Below are 21,877 nucleotides of genomic sequence, written 5' to 3'. Positions count from 1 at the left end.
CTGTTTCTTCGTCTCCTCTCATTCTCTCCTCCTTTCACTCCTCTCTATTCTTACACGTTTGCTCAAAATCTGAATCTCCTCTCAGAGCAGCGTCTTTTTCTTGGAACCGTCTTCGCTGAATAATCTAGGGCTCAGCGGGTTTCTTAGTCACCCTCTCTGTCTCTCTGCGCCGAGTGTTTCTGCCCCTTTATAGATTTTCTCCTTTTTAACTATATCCATGCATTTTGTGTGGGTTCTCTCTGCCTCCGCCTTTGTGTTTGAGGCTGCGGGAGAGACGCAGCCTCTCGTCAGATGGACTTTTGATGAGGACGAGAGCAGTCGGCACGCAAGAAGAGGCAGAGATAGAGCTTATGAAGTTTATGGGCTCTTTCCCCTCTTTATCTGTGGCCATCTTGTCTAAGTTTCCAGTTTCATTTTTTACACAGGCAGAATGCTAAAGTCATCACATTATACTCAATCTGTACATTTTTTTGCCCTAAAACACTTCTGAGGACATTGCACCCATTTACATGTGAGACTGTATTTACGCATAGTGGCGCTTAAAGCTAAACATCAGCATGCTAAGATGCTCATAGTGACAATGCTAACATGCTGCTGTTTAGCAGGTATAATTTTAATATTCCCCATCTTAGTATTAGCGTTCTTTTGCGTACTTTTGCTAATTAGCACTAAACACAAAGTACAACTGAGGCCGATGGGAATGTCGTTAGTTTTATATTGGACAAATACAAATTCTGACCTGATGATTTGGATGAAAATTAAGGGATCACCAAAGTGATTACAAATCTGTCTTTACTGCCTGTACCAATGCCAGTCCATCTAATAGTTAATAGGATTTGCTGTTTTTCTGTTTCATATGATTGCAGATGAAATGTTTTGTGATTAAAGTCGTCACCATGGGCTTCAGGAACTTGTGATCAGCACTTATCTGACATAATATAAACCATACAATTAATAAAAGAAATGGTTAATAGATTAATCGATAATGAATTAAGTCAGTTTTTAGATTTAGTCTGGTTTATTGACAACATTGTAATATTTATAAAAAACAACATGCTGGACTTTATCAGGGAAGTCTCACTTTGACTTACAGTGTTTACATCTTTGTTGAAGTTGCCGGCTTACGAACATTAACTTCCCCAGAGACTCTATGACTGCTGCATGCACCTGACTCTTATCTCAACTTTAACTCAGTTGGAGCTCTAACCGCTCTAACTCTACAATGTCTTAATCGTAAAAAGTCTTAACCCTAAAATCAACCGACTAAATTTCTGTCCACAAATGGGAGCTGAATCCCCACATGTGACACCATGAACAAAGTTTTGTCCCCACAGCATGAGCGTATACAAAAAAGGGGCAAGAACAAAATTGAATTCTTTATGCCTTTTTAAACAGTCCCAGGGCCCTTGGAAACGTGTCAGTGCAGCTGAGTCCAACACACATGCCCGCAAGCATATTTGTGCTCACCAACACACACACACACACACACACACACACACACACACACACACACACACACACACACACACACACACACACATTCTTAGATGCTCCAACCAGCCAGTGAGGGCTGGTTCCCTGCCAGATCGGGAATTGGCAAACTGGCAAATCTCAGATCATTTTAAGTCAGTTGGACAGAGACGGCCTTAACGTTAAGATGCTTTTGGGAAGCCTGAGGCCTGAGTTCCCAAAAATATGGACGATGGCCAAGATTTATTCCACTGTGCTCTGTTATTCAGCGATGTGTGGAAGACGAGATAGCAGAGACGTTCATAAGGGACTAAATGCAAGTTCAGGTTTAGTCTTTAGAGACCGAGTCCAGGTTAAGTCTCAAGGTTTTAGAGTCCAGAGTTCAAATCAGGTCTCTTGTCTCCCTAACGATTGGACTTACATCCTATTCAGTGACTAATAAGCATACAGGAAACACAATTCTGACTACCTCAAAGCACAATACTCTTTTAAAATGCAGTGAGAAACACAACAAACTAATAAGTAATTAGTTACATTTTTTTCTCCTTTTAGATTAAAGCTAGTGCTAAGCTTCTTACACCTCTAGCTCTACATCTCTGTCACAGCTCTAAAAAATCTGCTTTACTAATGAAGTGAAATACAGTAAGTGGATAGCAGTGTAGCATCTTCTGACTAATAATGCAAGCTAACTTGTTTCATAACCTGCCTCACAACTTTGAAAATACCATCTTTCAGAGGAAGACCCTTGAATAATATCAAACATACACCGAAGCACTCTTTAAACAAAGGGTGGCGTTACAGAACAATTTCTCTTTTCAGTTGGACTCCACATTCTGTACACAATACAGTTCTTCTACTGAGCCCAAGGTTTGAATCTTTGAAGTCCCTCTATTCTAAGGCTTATAATACAGATCGCATGAACACTGCCGGTTACGGCTGACAGTCTACGGTTAGTGATGAGTTGCAAATCATATCTAATGTTGATCTATTTCTTAGCCTATAACGCTAGTTGTCTTCTCAGAGGTATGACTACCTTCTGACTCTCCAGCTCCAGCCAGAAAAATCTGAGCTGCAGAAAGTGAATAAGTAAAGATCTCCTCATCATTAATATCTCAACGTCGAGGTTCTCTCAAGAAAGGCAGGAAAAACTTGAGGGAAAAAAGCAATAGGAGCTGCTCAGTGGCAAACAGTAAAGGACAGAGGTTGCACAACACCCAGGTAGAGCATGAAGATGTATGAATGTGAAGCAAGGGCATGCTGTGCAAACCTTCCCTGAAAAATGGGAAGTAAAGAGCTTCAAGTACCTGCTTAGTGACATGAGATCTGTCAAAACCAACAAGTAACTAGTGTTGAGTAGGAAGGGAAAGTAACAGAGGGATCAAGTTTCTGTTCAAATACAAACAGACATGTCAAAAAGTCTTTAAATGACAGGGATGACATGACTCATCACTTTCTGGAGACTAAGTTTTAGATTTGATCTCATTAACATTTTCAAGGGGTTGTTACATAATCATTTATTATATTTTGCTGCCAATCTTCCCAAAGGTTAATTAATTTTTTTTCTGACTGCTTCCTCTTGCCATTTGTCCTCCCTCGCCAGTTCTGTGTGAACTACTCAAAAGGCGTCCTAATAAGCGACTGGAAAAAACCCCCCAGCAGGAGCAAAGTTAATTGTTAAACATAGACGGCCCTGCCTGAGGTGATGTAAGCGGCTGAGGTTAAACCAACTGAATCCCCAGCAGCTCTTGCTGTTCTGTAGCTGACCTCTGAACTCTCTGCAGGAAGGCAAACAGAGGCAAATGACAAGAAAAGACCATTTCTAAGATAAAATTACTATTTAATCATCATGTGTTTTAAACGTCTTGACACATTAAGTGTTTGAGTCATAGCAGAGACAGCTGAGTGCTGCATTTTCATAGAGACTTAACTTCATGTCAGTGATGAATCGAATCATTCTTCGTTATTAGCTGTTAGCTAATGAGCGCAAGCTATTACCGTCTGTCAGCCAGTGTGCATGTGTTTCAGTACATCAGTTTCATCTAAATCTTTAAAATAAGAAAAGATGGCCTTGCCTGCTGACTTTGATGACCCTCTGACTCTTCCTCTAGCGCCACCAGCAGGTTGACAGTTTTGGTAAAAGTGTAATTTCCCAACAACTTTTTGATGGATTACCATGACATTTGGTACAGACATGGGTACCCTCCTCAGGATGAATTGTAATAACGTTGTTGATCCCCTGACTATACGTTTAGTCCCATCATCATGTCGAAATTTTAGTTTGTCCAACTTAACTTAAATAATTCCATTATCCAAATGAAAGCCCATATCCCATAATATTTAAAGTATTTAAAATCTTAAGTATTTAAAATTCAATAGATAAAACCAATAAATTGAAATTTGGTTTTACGGTTCATTTGTTTGTTTCATATTTCTTTTGGATCAACTCCTCTCACTCCGTCATTTGATCGAGCGTAAACGTGACTATTTATTTTTTGTCTCTGTCTTATCTCAGCGTTTCATCCAGTACCTGGCCTCCAGAAACACTCTGTTTAACCTGAACAACTTCCTGGATAAGGGAGCTCTGCAAGGTAAAGCACATAAACACTCATTCTCTTGAAAAAAAAAAGTTGTATAAAAAAAAAAAATTCACAGCATTTTGGTTTTGTTTTAATTTGCTTGTAAAGAACCAGATGGGCAGGATTTGCCTTGAAGGACATTACACAGAGCACTAGAATGTTGAAAGCAATTAAGGGAAAGTATTTAAAAGTCAGAATTGGCACTTCAGTGTGGTTGACTACTTGATTAAAATGCATCTGATGCAGTGCAGTATAATATATATCATACAAATAGACAGTTTATAGGACAAAAGGTAGGAATCATTTGTAGCTGTCTCTCATAACACACTCAGTATGTGTCCTGTTTCCTCTCTCCCAGGTTACGACATGTCAACCTTCATCAGACGATACAGCCGTTACCTGAACGAGAAGGCCATGTCCTACAGACTGGTGGCTGTGGATTTCACCAAGATGAAGAGGGGGTAGGGGAGGTCACACACACCTACACACACACACACACACACACACACACACACACACACACACACAAAATGACAACTCCTCTCATCATTTCACGCTCATCTTGTCACATACCGGGAGACGAGTGTTTAGCTTTTGGCACTAAAGCAAGACAACAACAATAGACAGAAACTGACAAAAGCTCTTATTCCGATGGCCTTGTACAGTATTTATTGCAGTAGAGTATTTTCTAAAGATGTTCTAGAGAACACAGGAAATATTAGGCTTCAGCTGCATTCCCTTAGCTTAGCATAAAGACAGAAAGCAGGCAAGAGGGTCCAAGTGTGGAACAAAAGTCCTCTGTCATGAGGTGCGTCAGTTCCTTTAGGGTAACACAATGTTTTTTGTCAAGTAAGAAAAAATTGCTAAATATTCTTTCTTGTAGTGTGTTAGGTGTGAAAGAAATACTATGCTACTCACCTAAAACGAGCCAGTGAATGCTCCAGGTTCAGCACATAACCCCCCCCCAAACCCTAACTTGTAATTTTTACATTTCTGTTTTTATACTGCTAAACAAACAAGATATAACTGATTATTAGGGAGCTTTAGAGGTGTTGGTATTTAGATTTTGTTACCTGTGGACAGAGCCAGGCTAGCTGTCCCCCCCCCCCTTTCTCCAGTCTTTATGCTAAGCTAAGCATGGGAGCAATCTTCTCATCTAACTCTTGGCATGAAAGCGAATTTCCCAAAATGTCAAATTATTCCTTTTAATGTCAGCCATTGTAATATTTTAATGCTTCAAGTAATGACAATGCGGCCTTGCTGGAGACTTTGTGTTAGGAAGATCATTTCAATTTCAGAAAGTCCAACTGTTGTGGAATGACACTGAATCCTTTATCATGCTTATCCTGCTGAGCAGGCTCATTTATTTGAAAAATGTGTTTCAGTCGCCGCTTGCTGCAAGCCTTTCACCTCAAGAAGCTATTTGCATTACTGGGAAAACTTTTGTATGCAAAACATTAGGTTTCTTTTTTTGTATTTCACATCGTTTATCATCATTTCTTCATTCTTTTTCAGTTTTTTCCTAATTTGCATCAAAATTAGCATACAAATTTACCTCAACAAGGTGCCCGCTACTATTGTGTATGTTTCTTGTTTTGTCAGGATTGACGGTGTGATGCGTACCATGAACACAGAGAAGCTGATCAAGACGCTGCCCATCATTCAGAACCAGCTGGATGCTCTGCTGGATTTCCAGGTACTAAGTGTGTGTGTGTGTGTTTTGCACACATGAGTGTCTTTATGCATGCGTGTCAAAGCTGTGGTCGATTCACTTTCCAATCAAAATGTAAATTGAAACAACAGTTTGAAACCTGTCTTTAATGATGGAGTATAAAAAGCATATTATGGCGACAGACTTCAAGTTTTTGTGTGTGTGTGTGTGTGTGTGTGTGTGTGTGTGTGTGTGTGTGTGTGTGTGTGTGTGTGGGTGTGTGGGTGTGTATGGAGGGGAGAAGGGGATTGTGGGGGATTTGCTGAAATTGGTGGGTGCATTGTGGTTTGTGCCAGCGAGCTTCAAAGAGCGATAAAAATGGATGGTGAAGTTTCTCATTGGAATGCATATGTGTTTGTGTGTGTGCTGCTTGTGAGTGTTTTTTCCCCACCGAAACTAAATTGATAGTTGGTGTGTGTGTGTGTGTGTGTGTGTGCGTGTGCGTGTGTGCGTGTGTGTGGAGATGTGTTTGATTCATACCGAGGCAGAGAGGTGCTGGTATTTGGGGAAAAGATGCTTGTGGATATCTGAAAGAGATATTTTCTTTTTCTTTTTTTTATAAAAAGCTTTTGAAAGATGTGATAGAGACGTCTCCCTTACCTCCCCTGTCTCTCTCTCTCTCTCTCTCTCTCTCTCTCTCTCTCTACCTCTCTCTACCTCTCTCTCTCTCTCTTTACCTCTCTCTACCTCTCTCTCTCTCTACCTCTACCTCTCATCTCTCCAGGCCAACCCTAATGAGCTGACCAACGGAGTGATCAACTCAGCCTTCATGCTGCTCTTCAAAGACTCCATAAGGCTGTTTGCTGCCTACAATGAAGGGGTCATCAACCTATTGGGTAACACACACACACACACGCACACACGCACACACGCACACACACACACACACACACACACGCACTCGTAGGGTAAATGCAGCCTACAGTGTGATGTGAAGTGATGTGAAGTGATACATGTGTCAGAAATAATGAGTACAGTTTGTTTTGCGTGTACAAGCACACACACACACATACGCTCATGTCTGGCAGATATGTAAACACAAACCCAACAGCAGCACACACACGCACTCACATGTGCCACACAGTCTGGTTGTCACGGCAGCAGAGAAGGTTTTGACAAGCTGTCATGTAGCTGCTAAGTGCTTCTGTTTGTCTCCACTCAATCATGCACTGATTGTTCCTGCCTCCTTTCTCCCTCCCTCCCTCCCTTCCATCCTTTCCTTTTTCCATTTAAATCTTTATTTCTCTTTTCCCTTTTTTTAATTCATCCTCATCCTCCCTTCTGTCTCTACAGAGAAGTACTTTGACATGAAGAAGAACCAGTGCAAAGATGCTCTGGACATCTACAAGAAATTTCTTTACAGGATGACGAAGCTGTCAGAGTTCCTCAAAGTGGCTGAGGTATATTCTCAAACACACACACACACACACACACACACACACACACACACACACACACACACACACACACACACACACCAGGGAAAGATTTTTCTAGGGTATTTTTTTGTAGATTTTAACCCCCAGAATTATTTTAGAAGAGCAACTCCCGTTTAAATTACCTTTTTACCCTTTTCCTCATTATTTATTTCTTGTTTGTTTCTTGTCCTGACCACATCCTTTAAACACATAAACACAATTAAAACATGTGTATACACACACGACATTCTCATCCACCACTTGGAAAGGTGTATGCACATAAAGACTCTATTTTGCTCACGCAGCTAGTACCTGACTTACCCTCACTGCCCTACATTTGCTGTGCAGACACTTGCACACATACATACATATGTATATATATATAAATATATACACCAAAAATAACCCTAAGATGGAGGATGTGGTTAGGCGCTCCGTTAGGTCCCTCTCCCTCTGCTCCCCACACTCCATCTAATCCTTTCTTCTCCCTCTCGTCCTGACAAAGATGGATCCTCGTGTGGCTCTCCTTCGCCCAGTGCCCACAGATCATCCCTCTTTTTTTTTTCCTTTTCTCTCCTCTTGTGCCCTCTTCCTTCCCTCCCTCATTTTGTTTCAGCAGACTCCAAACAGTGAGAATCAGCTGCTGTAACTAACTGTAACAGCAGAAGAACTACAGTGGTGGTTCACGTTCTCTGCATTAATGTACATTCAAATAAAGGGACCCCTTTGTATTTTATAATTAGGTCTTAAGGAGCTCCCTGGACAATTAAGTGTGAGTTCTTTTTACAGACCCAATTCAAAACAATAGTGCTTAATAAAGAAACGCATACATTTAGTGAATAAACTAATAATGAGTTGCTCTGTTTTTTACATGTCAAGGCTTTTTTAAAGCTTAACTCTGATCAGGAATCTGTTTTCTAACTTTTTACAACCACTGTTCTGCCCACAAGAAGCAGACTTCTACGGACTGCTGGTACTTTGAAAAGTTACAGGAACATGAACATGAAATAGGAACATGTTTTGATAAATAAGACTCAGAAATAAGAAACAAAATGGTGTTAAAATAATCCAGGTACAAGGCACGGATAGTATATATCTTTACCATCAATTCAGTCTGGCAGTCCAACAGTTGGATAAATCCTTGAAAAGATTATGTACAAATTCACTGCAAAGGTCTAATGACCTTTTTTTATTTATGAAGAGAACATATTTCATCCTCCAGAGATACGAAATTAAAACAGGTTTGTATCACCAATATCGCTTCAAGCATGGTTTTCTTCCTTAATTAATTTCTTCCCTTTTTGGCTGACGTTTAATTATTGAAATCAGAAATCCACCTGGGCTGTCACTTTTGGATTAAAAAAAATGCCACTTATATTTTGTTTGCCCGTTTCGTGATCATATAACAGTACTTAATAAATATTTAAGAATCCAAAAAACGAAACTTAAAAGCAGGAGGTAGATGTCTAGAATGGCATCTTTTAAAGAAGTTGGAGTGCACTCTTATCAACCCTTATTCCTATTTTCTGCGATAAAGGTGTGTTTAACAACTGTTTAGAAAGAAAACCAAGGTCATGTTGATGATTACTGTGCTGAACAGTCCGGGACTTAATGTTCTTTATCTGTGTCCTGAAAAGTCAACATGTTCCCACAAATGTTATCTGTCTGAGTTGTAAACTGTTTTGAAGATGGTTTTATAAATGTGTTCAGTGTACATCATTATTCATCGGTCGCCATGCCCGCTCTCCCTCATTGGTCAGACACTGTCCAATCATCATCGTCATTCACTGTGAGGATTGGTTTGTTCATCAGCCAATCCAGATGTCGAAAACGTTTTCTTGTTTATTTCTGTTGTCGTTTATGTTGACACTGCCACTGCATGAAGTAATGACTCCCCTGTTTTTTTCTTTTTCTCATCTGATCTTCTTTTTATTTATTTTTTTTACAAATGGACCCTGCCCTTCTCTTTATTTTTTCCTCTTCTCCATTTTATCCCACCTACCTTTCTCCCCTTTTTATTTTGTTGATTTGTTTGTTTTTGACGACAGCAAGTTGGAATAGATCAGGGTGACATCCCAGATCTCTCACAGGTCAGTGTACATCTCACCTTCCACTTCCTCTCCTCTCTTTTTCTGACTCACTCCTTTTCTTGCTTTCCCTCTCACCTTTTTTCTGGCTTTCCTTCAACACCACATGTGGTTTCATTGTTCCCTCTGTGCTTTCATCCATCGACTTGCACCTTATTTCACCCCTACATATACCTGTGTTCCCCCCTCCTTAACAACTGCTCACTCATTCTCTCTCCATCACTCTCCACCCACTAATTTTTATTTCAATCACGGAGTCTTAACCCGATCTTCTAGGCAACTCCCCTCTGGTTTGATTGATTTCCTGCTTTCTCTTTCACTTCTAAATGCTCATTATAGATCCAACAACAGGCTGAGGTGTGTTAAGTTGGCCTGCTTAAACACTGCGTCATCAGCAGGCCCGCTGCAGGTTTCATCCCGTGGATTTGAAACCCTGAGCAACTGCGAACAATGAGCTTAGACCTTGTCTCTACAAAAAAATAATGATAATTGCAACAACAAAGGGCTTAAACAAGACAGCATCGCTACAAGGGAATAGACTAGATTTCGTTTTTTTTAATTGTCAAGGATAAAGTTGCCGTTTTGTCTTATTGTGAATTCAAAAGAATCGCTTCAAGCATGGTTTTCATCTTCCTAATGGTTTATGGGAGGACCTAAGAGAGACTATTGATATCCCTGGTTAGGCTGGCACACATGAAGTTGCACGTCAGGCTGAAAAACTGAAAGATTTTATATTTGAAAGCCTTTTAACGTTAAGTTTAATACTATAAACTGTCATTTGTAGATCTGTTTTAATTTTCTTTGTAATCACAGCTTTAAAATAAAAAGCCAATGTTCTGTATAGTAATCGATGACATCTGGTTTAGTGGATTAATGGATTATTCAATGGACAGAAAATGTATCAAAGATAAGGCTGCAACCAACGATTATTTTCATTATCAGTCAATCTGTTGATTATTGTTTCTAATAATGAATGAATTGTTTGATCTGTAAAATAGTGACAAGTGTTCGTCACAATTTCCTAAACATCTTTAAATGTGTTCAACCAACAGTCCAAAACTCAAATATATTCAGTTTCCAATGATATAAAACAGAAAAGTTGCAAATCCTGAACCAGAGAATATTTGCAAGTTTTTCCTCATAAAATGACTTAAACAATTAATTGGTTAAAAAAAATAGTTGCTGATTAATTTTCTGTCAAACGACTAATTGGTTCATAGACTAATCATTTTGACAATTTAAGTGATTCATTAATCACAAATGCCAAACATTTGCTGGTTGCAGTTTATTAAATGTGAGGTTTGCTGCTATTGTAAACTTTCTATTGTTGTAAATTGAAAATGTTGGACTTTTTGATTCAACTCCTGTCGGGAGGCAGGTTAAAACACAAAGTAAAGAAAGAGTGAACATTTTACAGGCTGTACATACAAGTAAAAACAAGCAAAAAGAGAGCAAAGTTTGGTTCAGACTATCAACAGATACCCTGAGTTTAAGTATCAGAATCAGGAATCTCTACCAATAACTGACTGGTTTATCAATAATGAAAAAAATCATTAGTTGCTCCCCTGATCAGGTTTAATAAACTGCAGGTACTTTGGCACATACTAATGTTGAAAAGCTGGTTCTTGGGTGCTTTTCTGTCCCTTTACAAAAATCTGCTGGAAGTTAACAGCATGTGGATCGACTGTGTTGGTGTCAAAGTAAAACTCGATGTGGTCGTTAAATAGCCGTTTTTCTTCTCCCTCATCTGTCGCAGAAAACAAAAGGATCATACATTGTAGGTGGTGGGTTGCATACTGTACTGCTTACCCCCTCCAACCTGCTTAACCCCCTGCATGAACATCGTATATGCTCATGTATGTATGTATGTGTGTGTGTGTGTGTGTGTGTGTTTGCAACCATACACACTTACACCTCACACACTGCTAGGCATGCCCTTGTTTTTTCTTTCCAGTGTGGGGTGATATGGTGTTGACTGAGCACAATATGTGTGTGTTGGCCTCAGGTGGATTGCTTGTAGCTCTCAAACACACACACACACACACACACACCTACCTAGAGCTCTGGCACGACAAGCAAAAGGCCATGAAACCTCATGAATAGAAAATGAGGCTTCACCCCTCCGTCTTCATCTGCATGAAAGAATATCTGCACCAGGTCTCGACTCGCTCATTTAAATTCCACCCTCCTCCTTAGATGTTGTTTATTTCATATTTGTCATGCACGACATCATTGCTTCAACATGCATGGAGGAGGCGCTTTAATAGTGAATAACCCGAGCATTACTGTGTAATCATTGTTAAAAAAAAAAAAAAGAAGAGGAAACATGAGAGAGGAGAAGGGGGGGATTCTCTTATTTTTGTGGGTGATGACTTTTTCTACGTCTCCCTGCCTTCCAAAGTTATCACTAAACGTGGTTCGATGAAAGCAAGATACACTCACAATACGTCAAAAGGAGCACAGTCGAGAGACAAGGAGACACCATGCTGTGTTTCTGTGTGTCAGAGCTAATATTGACTGGGCATTTCACCTATTCAGACCCACTGACAGTTAAAAAGGGTCTCTTTCTCTTCTGCGAGTTGCTGTTTCTTTAACAACCAGGCAACAGTTTGGCAAGACCCCGCTGTCTAGCCAGCCACAAAGGACTCAGAAGCCAAAAACACTCCCTAATGTGTGTGTGTGTTTGCGTGCATGTCTGCAGCCCTACTGACAGCACACTTTACATTCTTGTGGATGGAGAGACAGACATGACGTTGTCATATTTTCTCAGTGGAAGAATTTCCTCTCCTCTCTCCTCAGCCAAAAGGGAGCTGAACTAGTTATTTTTCTGCATGTTAAGTTGTAGATGTGCGTAAGAGAACCAATGATTGTATACTTAATAATGCAGCTGTCTCGCTAGCTTTTGCCCTCTTGTTTCTCGTGGTTTTTGAGCATTAATGAGGCACCTAACGAGCACGGAGGACATTGTCTTGTGCAATGGGAACAATTGGAGCTGAACTTGAATTTGCAGCTGAATTGTGTTTTCTGTAGTAGCGTAGCAACAATCCCCAAGTAACCTGCTCACTAACTTGTCCACCAGAACGGTTGAGCTCAAATTTAATGCAGCTGCCTTATGTCATCTTACAACAAAGAGCAGTTTAGAGACTCATGGCCTCACTCATTTTTTCCAGACAATTAATTAAGAAAAGGCGAAAAAGATTAGAGTTTAATCTCAGTTCCCACGTGGAATATATGTGCAGAGATTTGGTTCAACAAGAGCACACATACTGACGAGTCAGTGGCTCAGAGTGCATCCTGGCACTCATTGTTCAACTATGACAGGACCTCGCAGTGCAAGGGACACTGCAAGATAAGCAAGACAAAGAGGCAAAACAAAAGTTGAATGGAAAAATGAAAGAAGGAGCACAGAAATGATCGCCCTCATGTGAAGTCAGGAGAAGAAGCGGCGCGACCTCTCCTCCGCTCTCCACCTTTTTCCTCGCTCTTTGTTTTTCAACCTCCTCCTTTGTTCTCGCTCTCTCCTTTGAGTCTCCTGCTAACAGTGTGAGTGTTTGCTGCATGTTGCCATGGCTATTCTTGGAGCCTGATGCACTCTGTTACCTTCCTGTGAGACCAACTAACTCTGGGTGCTGTGTGTGTGTGTCTGTGTGTTGTGTGTGTGTGTGTGTATGTGTCTGTGTGTTGTGTGTGTGTGTATGTGTTACTGTATGTGTGTGTGTGTGTGTGTGTGTGTGTGTTACTGTATGTGTGTGTGTGTGTGTGTGTGTGTGTGTGTGTTACTGTATGTGTGTGTGTGTGTGTGTGTTACTGTATGTGTAGGCAGGTCTTTTTTGTGCATATGAGAGAGACAGAAAGTGAGTTGATTACTGAATTTCCTTTCCCTTTTCTCTCTCAGGCTCCCAGCAGCCTCCTGGAGGCTTTGGAGCAGCACCTGGCCTCTCTGGAGGGCAAGAAGACCAAGGAATTGAATGCAGACACCAGGTAGACGTCTTAATTTCCTGCCAGTTACATCAGGTTTTCTTTGTACTTACCGCACCAGTCAAGACCTGTGAGGGAAAACATAAGAAATATTTAAGTTTGTCTTGTGTCTTGCAGAGCGTCCACCCTGTCCAGCGCTGTTTCATCTCTCTCCTCCACCGGCATGTCCTTCAGCCGCATGGACGAGAAGGAGAAACAGCAGGCCTTGGAGGAGGAACAGGCCAGACTGCAGGCTCTCAAGGTAACAGGTTTTATACTTTTATACCAAATCGCCTCTGAAACGGGGCCAGACTCAGTGCGGTAGCAGCAGAAAGACCAGCAGGTACTCTTACTGATTCAAGAAGCGCTCAGCTTTGAGTGATGCATTTTTAAACTAGGCCCCAGCTGGTATTAACATGTGATCTGTATCAGAATACACTTGTTATCCTTACCCGCCATTTTTCTTTATTATCATTATTTTGATTCCGTCATTTTTGGCATCAAATGACTCCCAAACAGTTAATGTTCATATGGTCATTGCTGCTTATACCTGTACGTCTTCTCCACTGACGCAAAGACTGCTGACCTGATCCTACTTTACGGTTCCCTGTCTACAACTTGATTTAATTCAAGCAAGTACTCAAAACAGATCACAATGCGAGCCAGACCTCCAGATGTGGTCTGGACGATTTACACCGTGCATTATGAGAGTACTCCACCGATTGCACTTGATTTGTAACGTTGTTAGACTCGCACTGGACAGTTGAAAAAAGAAATCAAAATCTTGTTGCTTGTCAAAACCTCCTACATGTCTCCTACATTAGCCACAATGCAACGTGACCACCGACATTTCGGTTAGAGATTTGGGTGCGTTATGCTAGTAGAGGATAATGAAGCCTTGAGCGGCTAACCTCGAGCAGAGATGAGCAGCGGGCTGCAGAGGTCTGGTAAGCTCACTTCTTTCAAACTACAACAGACGCTGACTCAAGTGACACCACTTGAAGCAATCTATCAGACTTTGCGCAGCTCCCTCTGGAACCACAGAAGACTTCATACAGTGCACCACCCCTTTAACATGTGTTCTTTCTTATCCAGGTACAGATCTAAATGTTTAATGCCACGTGTAATTGGGGTCTTTAACACCACATTCAAAGTAGTAAAAAAGTCTTCCATAACCACATTGTTTATCCCCGTCTAGCTTTTATCTTTGTTTAACTGTCTGTCTGTGCAAATATTCCTGCTGCATGTGTTTTTGTTTGCACTGTGTGAAAGTACGCAGAGAGCTACTGAGGACCAAAGTCACATTTCTTGTTTGTGTCAGGATACAAGGCCAATAGAAGAGATTCTCATGTCTGAAATGTTTGATGATGGTTGGTCAATGAAGCATCGTGTAGTTGTTTTTATATTGGCACTTAACTCATAATCTTAGTTTATTTCTTATCATTTTAGTGTAACTTTACTTTGGCTATTCTGTAATCACATCTACTCGTTATATAATCAAAGCTTCCTGTAAGAGAAAAATAAGGAATAGTGTGATACAGAAACAAGGGAAGTGTTACAAGTGTATACAGGGATTTGATCTTAGATCATTTGAACTAAAGAATCACATCACAAAAATCAGCTCAAAATGTTATGTGTAACTGCAGTCATTGCCCGAGATTTAAGACCATGCTGGCTAGCAGAGCCACAATAAACGTCAAATCTGCAGCGACTACATAACACTTGAGCCGACAAATTATAAGAAATCAGGCTGATTTTGTTGTCGCTGAAGACTGCTAATAGATTGCCAAGCAACTTTGCTGTTTGGTGAGTTCTGAACTGCAGTTGAGGATAAAGGCCAAGAGTCTCAGTGGCGAGCCGAGCAATAGAAAAGTCAAGTGTAAAATGTGTTGACATTTCTTGCTCCAGCCCTGGGAGTCCTGCCCTACAGCAAACTGTAATTGAGTAAGAGCAGTGGAGCTACAAAGCAGGCACACAGCGGCTCAATGTGAGTGTATGTGTGTGTGTGTGTGCATGTAAAGCATGCTTACATCCTGGCAGAGAAGATACACTTCGTGTCTGGTGGTGTTGCCAGTGTCTCTGTGAGCTTTGTGGATCTATGTGTGTGTATGAAGCATGTGTATATCCTGGCGCTGCATGTGCTGCCAGTGTGTCTTGGTGTGTTTGTTTGTGTGCGCGGTTGATTGGATTTTAGCGCGCTGTTTACTTTGTGCCCTTGGTTGCCCTGTTTCCTGCCAAGGTCCACTGATTACCTTTGGGTTTAGTTTGAAAGGAGAGGGAAGATAAAGTGAGTGAGAACATAACCGAGTAAGAAACAGAGCGAGAGAGCCGGGGTGAGCAGGGGTCGTCCAAATGCTCTAGTCCAGCTGTCTGTGCGCTCTGGTGTCCATATGGACTCGACACACACACACACACACATAAAAAACACTTACACACTCAGCTACTGTCCAGCTGGGGCCTTAGCTCAAACAATAACAGCAGTTCCCATTTGTTTCTCGCTACACTGTCAGAATATGAATGAAGAGGACTCGGCCCGGCTGAGGCTGGTACAGCAGGACATTCTGTTTATTAATCTGCTCAAAGTCCAAATTCCTTTTAAAGGTGGACGAGGTTGCCGTGTGTAAATAAAACAGACAAAGGCACTGTGAGAGCAGCATTTCCACTCCCTTTGTGCCAATACATACTAAAAATCTGCACCTTTTGTTGTACTGTAAATTGCTTTCCTTGTCTACTAAACAGTACATATTCTGATAAAAACAACAACACTGTTGTGATTTCCCAGTACATGTTCCCCCATGATAAGACAGAAATGTATTGATCCCTGTGGAGATATTGGGTCATAGCAGCAGCAGAGGTAATAAGAGCCTGCGGGAAATATAGTCAGATGGAATATAAGCACAAGAAATAAGCAATAAAACAGCAAGAATGATAAAAATCAATCAATAAAGCAATAGAATTTAATGTAGTCACTTGGGAGATTATACAAGAATAAAAGTACTGACAGGCTGAATGTCATATAAACTGCACATTAATGCATTTTGTTTAGATTTACGCTCATTTCACTTAATGTGAAAATCTGTTGTCATATAGCATCATCTGAAGCTACAGACTGAGGACGCTGTTGATATCATATGTCATATTTCCCCGCCGTTACCGGCATGCATCAAACTGACCCTGAGGCAAAATGTTCAAACTCATGCAAGAAATGAAAGTCTGGGGGAGTTTTTTAAACTGCAAATGTGTAGGAGCACCTTCAAAGTACTCGAGTGTTCATCAGCAGGTCAAATAACTCCATGAGGGTTTCTTGTGCATGCAAATATCTGAAGTATTTTGACGCTGTTTGTGCAAAATGAAAGGCTTCTTATGTCTTGACGTGTACACACGACCTCTATTGCATGTCTGTCCATCCTGGGCGAGGGATCCCTCCTCTGTTGCTCTTCCTGACGTTTCTTCCACTGTTTCCCTGTTGGAAATATTAATTCGAATATTAAAGTCTCCAAGTACAGAGAGTGTTGTATGCTGTACAGATTGTAAAGCCCCTTGAGGCTTTGTGATTTGTGATATTGGGCTATATAAATAAAATTGACTTGACTTAATCAGCATGAATCAACTGAAAACGATGCAAGAATCAAAACCGATTGCTGGTTTGTTCTTGACTTTATTTCAGTTTAGCTGATGTTTGTATATCTGTCACCAGAGAGAACAATAGTCTGCATTTCAGCTGCACCTGGGTCTCAGCATGACAGGGCCAGATACTGAGGTTTTTAAGCATCACAACAAAACGGTGCGGGAGAGTTTATTTTTGTCGCTAGAAAACAATACAATTAGTTTAAAAGTACTTTAAACTAATAGTCTGTCATTATAATGTGTATGCTGAATCCCACGCCACCAGGCAACCTTGGCAGGCAACACCGAGCAATAAACTAACTTTTGAAAAATTCAATTGAATGCAGGCCTGGTTTTTCAGTCTTAAATCTAAAGCCAAGAACTATCACCAAAGCACACAGATTTAAACTTCCCCCCTTTATGTTTTTAACTCATAATGACTCGACATCGGGCATGTGTGCGATGAGATGCTCGACAAGGATCTCCAAACAGCACGACTCGGAAAGGACAGAAGGGCTCTCGACACAAGAAGTTACAGGACAGCTGTATGAATTTTGGGTGTTGTTTCCTCTATGAGAAAATATTTATGTGCATTTGTCTTTGTATACACCTTCAACGTACGTGCGAGAGAATGTGTTTTTCAGGATTTGAGTTCACTGGAAACAAAACTCTTATTCATTTCCAAAGGAAAATGTCTGTTTAACCATTGTCTTCCTCATCACATTGTGGTTTGTGTGTGTTTCCAGGACCAGCGCCTGAAGGAGATCAACATGCATACTCCACCTTCTGCCTCCCCCAGCAGCCAGTCGATAGGCAGCGCCAACAACAACCACATCACACATACCCCAGAGTTGTTCACCTCCACACTGACTGCCAACAGGTGCGCACACAAACACACCAGTTAGCCCAAATGTTTATCTCCAAATACAGTAAGATGTTCACCATTTTAAACCAAATTAAGTCCTCTACGTTTCTGAGACACTGAATAATGAGAATAGATAGATAGATGGACTTTTCATCTACCGTCTCGATGAATGATTGTCATCAGGGCTACATGTGGTGACAAATACATTGCATTTCCTGTGAGTGATTCACAATAAAAGCCACCTACTGTTTCACCATTTGAATGCTTTTTGAAAGCTCAGTTTGCATTGGCTTAACTTTTTAATGCAGCTGTGATAGAAGATGGAACATTATAAGATTACAAACAGTAACGCGGGATTGCATACATGCATGTGAAGGCAATCTGAATCCAGGGCGGGAATGGCGGACCCTGCCACTAACTACTAAAAACTGCTATACAAAACTACTATACAGAATGTAAATATACTGAATGGCTATTGCAGAATATATACTGATCATAAATAGTATCACATTTTTAAGGGTTAGATCTTTAAAAGTGTTGAAGATAAAACACAATAAAGTGAAAAGCTTATTTCCACTGTGGTGGAAGATGACAGCTATTAAAGTCAAGCAACAACACAGACTTATGAATGGCTGTTACTATTCAACAACCTGTTGCATTCTAAATATACTGTATGTAAAGTCATTATGCACTTAAAAACTCTGTACGCTGTTTTTAGACGTCTTCCCCAACTGATTTCAGCTGTGATACATACTTAGCAAGACTATTTATTCTTGATAACCAGTACAGAATTTATACTCAACATGCACACACTGTTACACGCTCTGAATTTACTGCTCCTAACCGTTTTATTGCTCTGTGGAAGTTTTTACAGCCCTTCGGAGAGCAAGGATTAATCTTTATCTGTGACAAACGAGCATTTTTAGTGGTGACTTTAGCTATTTATGCGCTATTGATTAAATATTAATGCTATACCTCCATCTGTCTTTCCTTTATTTTGTTTCTTTTCATCTCTTGCTGATTTTGTTTACTTTCTTTCCATCATTCCTCTCATCTCTCTGTCCTTTTATTCTCCTCTCCTTCCTTACCTCTTATTCTCTTTTCTCTCTCCTTTCTTTATCTAACCACTTTTGTCTCCTCCTCCTCCTCCTCCTCCTCTCTCATTATCCCTCTTTCCTTCCCTCTCTCTCCACTCTCTTTCACTCCTCAGTGTGCCCAATCTGAACAGTGACCTGTTTGATCTTCAGCCGGCCTTCATCCCTGCTGTGCAGAGCACTCCTTCAATCTCCACCGCCAACAGTGCCTGGGGAGGTAAGCTACCTACACACACACACATAGAGAAATACCTGCACAAACACACACACCTGCATTTACACATATATGAAGATAACAGCAGGGACGCAGACATGCAAATAAGACACCTACCTACATGCAGATAAAGATGTACATAAATGAATTTTTGTCTGAGCAAAAAGTATAAAGATTCCCTCCAGCCAGTCATTCATATGTCTGCCCATCCATCTGTCGAGCCATTCATTTGTCTTTTTATGTAAACCATCCATCCGCCCACCATCATTCCCTCCTTTTCTCCAGAAACTAATGTTGCATGTCTTGTGTAGAGACACAGTTTTGTATGGCAGGTGTTTTCATTGTAAATACTCACAGTGTTCACACTCTGAGCAGCTCAATATACCAGTCCAAGGAAATGTCAGCTGAGATTCGACCACCAGCTCCTCGTTTCCTTGTTTGCCAGTGTGGAAAATGTTGCTGTGGCAGAAATGCTGAGCAACAACATTGACTTTCACATATTAGCTTTGCTGTACAGTGCCCCCCCCCCCCCACCCTCCATTTACTGAAAGAAGTTGACATTTCAGCTCAAAATCAGCTAACTCAAATCAAAAAGTAGTGCAAAGATGCATCTGGAAGCACTGTCAGCATGGAGTATTACAGGCTTTATGACAGAAGATTCAATTGAAGCCATTTATAAAGAGTCAGTTACTTCTCGGCATGAATATCAGTGGCACTGACATAGGAGCTGAGATAACTATCTGTGCTTTTCTTAAAAAAACAAACAAAACAATTAAAAAAGGATATATACTTTAGTAAACGTTGTGTTTAATCAGGCAGTAGAATGAAGACATATTTGTGATCGTTAAAGGAATAGTTCGACATATTTGGAAATATGCTTAATTTGCTTTCTGGCCAAGAGTTAGATGAGAAGATTGATATGACTCAATCTTAAATATGAAGCTACAGCCGGTTAGCCTAGCTCAGCACAAAGACTGGAAACGGGCTGCCTGGCTTTGTCCAAAGGCAACAAAATCCACCTACCAGCACCTCTGAAGCTCAATAATTCAGACAAGAATCCAGGAATCCAAAACATAGTCCAGCACATGACTCATAAAACCACAATTTGTTGTTTTTACACTTTGGTTTTTGTGCCAATTAAACGGACAAGATGTTAATTATTTACCTTTGGACCGAGGTAGCTGTTTCCTGCTGTTTCTGGTGTTAATGCTAAGCTAACCAGCAGCTGACTGTAGCTTCATATTTAACAGACAGATATTAGAGTGGTATCAATCTTTTTATCTCCTGTAGTCATGGCATGTGTTTCACAGGTAATGTACTCCATGACAAAACCCCAACAATATGAGCAAGGTACTTGTCACATGTGAAAATGATGATTCTTACACACAAACTCTATTAGTATACCATTTTATATCTGCCATGTTTAATCTCTGTCAATTCTAGATCATCTTTATGAGTCACTGTCATGTTTCCTGAAAGGTTAGGTGTACCAGTCACATGTTTATTAATAGACATTGTGGGCTGTCTTGTGAATTTTGTCGTGTGTTCTTGTTTCGTGGACTCCACAAAGACAACCAGTTTTCTGAGGCTTCAAGCCCTAATCCCCAACAGGGATGTGGATGGAGACAAAAAAAACAAAAGGTGCATCAGTGGATTTCCTCGTGCACAGGATTAACTCTTCTCTGAAAGCCTGACATTTCCGACAGCCTGCACAGAATCTCAAGTTACTAAGCAACAACAATGGCAGTACGCTGGAGACTGTAATGTCCATGTTCCTCATCTAACGGGATTAGTTTGGTGGGAGGTGGTGGAATCCTTTATAAGAGCAAAGCCATGATTTCCATCCAGGCTAAATCACAATCTGATGTATATATCTATAGCTTTTTTAAAGCTTTGTCAGATAAAGCTACCCCAACAGTGCAGTTTTAATCGGTCATATTTAACTGCATCCCTCAGGAATGGAGAACCAGCCTCTGCAGCAGACCGCCCCAGCCATGACTGTAGATTTCGATGCTGTGTTTGGGAATAAGGCCACGCCCAGTAACAACGGCACACAACCTGCAGCCGGTAAAGCCCGCTCTGTCTGACTGTCCAGACAGAGCCAGACTGAAAAACTAAACCTTTTTGGCTTTGCTGGCAGCGCAAGCGTAGCACTTAACTAACTCACACAGCCTGCTGTTCTTCTTACATGTACTCTCTAATACCATAATAGCAGTAACTTTTACTCTACAGCACAAGTTCACATCCAATAGATGGGGGGTCAGTTAACTTTAACTGAACTTTTACTGGATTTTCAAGTAACTTGAGAAAGGAAAAGACTTAAAACCCCTGAAAACTTTAGTAACAGTAAGAAGCTGTTTGAGAAGGTTGGTGTTCAGGGCCTTCAGGTATTGCACATCGCTTCTTTCTGAGTTTTCTTTTATACTTGATTGAACCAAAAGTTAACTGATCCCAGTCCTGATTTTCCTCAGTTACTCGTCTTTTCTTTCAGGATTCCTACACAGGTCTGCATATTCTACAAAGCAATTAAACAGATCTTTTCCAGATGATGAACCTATAGAAACACTTGTTCTAGAAGTCTTGAATGGAATAGACAATGTGTAGGAACCCTCTCTCCACCTACTTCAGCTTTTCTTGTTGTGGTTTCCCGCCTGTTATGCTAACCGCTTCAGACTGATGGCTCTTAAGTGTTGCAGGTCTGAGACTTTGGCTCCGAGCCCTCTTATTAGCTTACTTCCTTTTAACCTCTCAGCAACTGACACAATCAATCTCAGTGCTTCTCAACCCTTTTCGGGTTCCCAAGACGCTCCTGCAAAGCACATCATTTTAAGGCACTGTGAATTATCGACTGCTCCAAGGCGCGCAGCAGATAAGAGCGA

At 40.8% G+C, this 21,877-nt stretch overlaps 1 protein-coding gene across 1 annotated transcript in view; it reads left to right on the top strand.

Moving 5' to 3' along the window:
* Nucleotides 1–21,877, top strand: part of LOC139305534 (phosphatidylinositol-binding clathrin assembly protein) — a 67,937-nt gene that overhangs the window by 29,867 nt on the left and 16,193 nt on the right. Inside the window, exons 3-13 of the mRNA XM_070929416.1 lie at nucleotides 3,983–4,058; nucleotides 4,405–4,507; nucleotides 5,649–5,742; nucleotides 6,482–6,593; nucleotides 7,051–7,157; nucleotides 9,224–9,265; nucleotides 13,158–13,243; nucleotides 13,358–13,481; nucleotides 17,572–17,705; nucleotides 18,901–19,001; nucleotides 20,955–21,065. Of these exons, the coding sequence (XP_070785517.1) occupies nucleotides 3,983–4,058; nucleotides 4,405–4,507; nucleotides 5,649–5,742; nucleotides 6,482–6,593; nucleotides 7,051–7,157; nucleotides 9,224–9,265; nucleotides 13,158–13,243; nucleotides 13,358–13,481; nucleotides 17,572–17,705; nucleotides 18,901–19,001; nucleotides 20,955–21,065 (1,090 nt within the window). The remainder of the gene's footprint in view (nucleotides 1–3,982; nucleotides 4,059–4,404; nucleotides 4,508–5,648; nucleotides 5,743–6,481; nucleotides 6,594–7,050; nucleotides 7,158–9,223; nucleotides 9,266–13,157; nucleotides 13,244–13,357; nucleotides 13,482–17,571; nucleotides 17,706–18,900; nucleotides 19,002–20,954; nucleotides 21,066–21,877) is intronic.

This window comes from Enoplosus armatus, chromosome 23 (assembly GCF_043641665.1).
Source record: "Enoplosus armatus isolate fEnoArm2 chromosome 23, fEnoArm2.hap1, whole genome shotgun sequence".
NCBI lineage: Eukaryota > Metazoa > Chordata > Actinopteri > Centrarchiformes > Enoplosidae > Enoplosus > Enoplosus armatus.
Note: the sequence above shows the minus strand (reverse complement) of the source record. Positions and strands in the feature narration are given on the sequence as shown.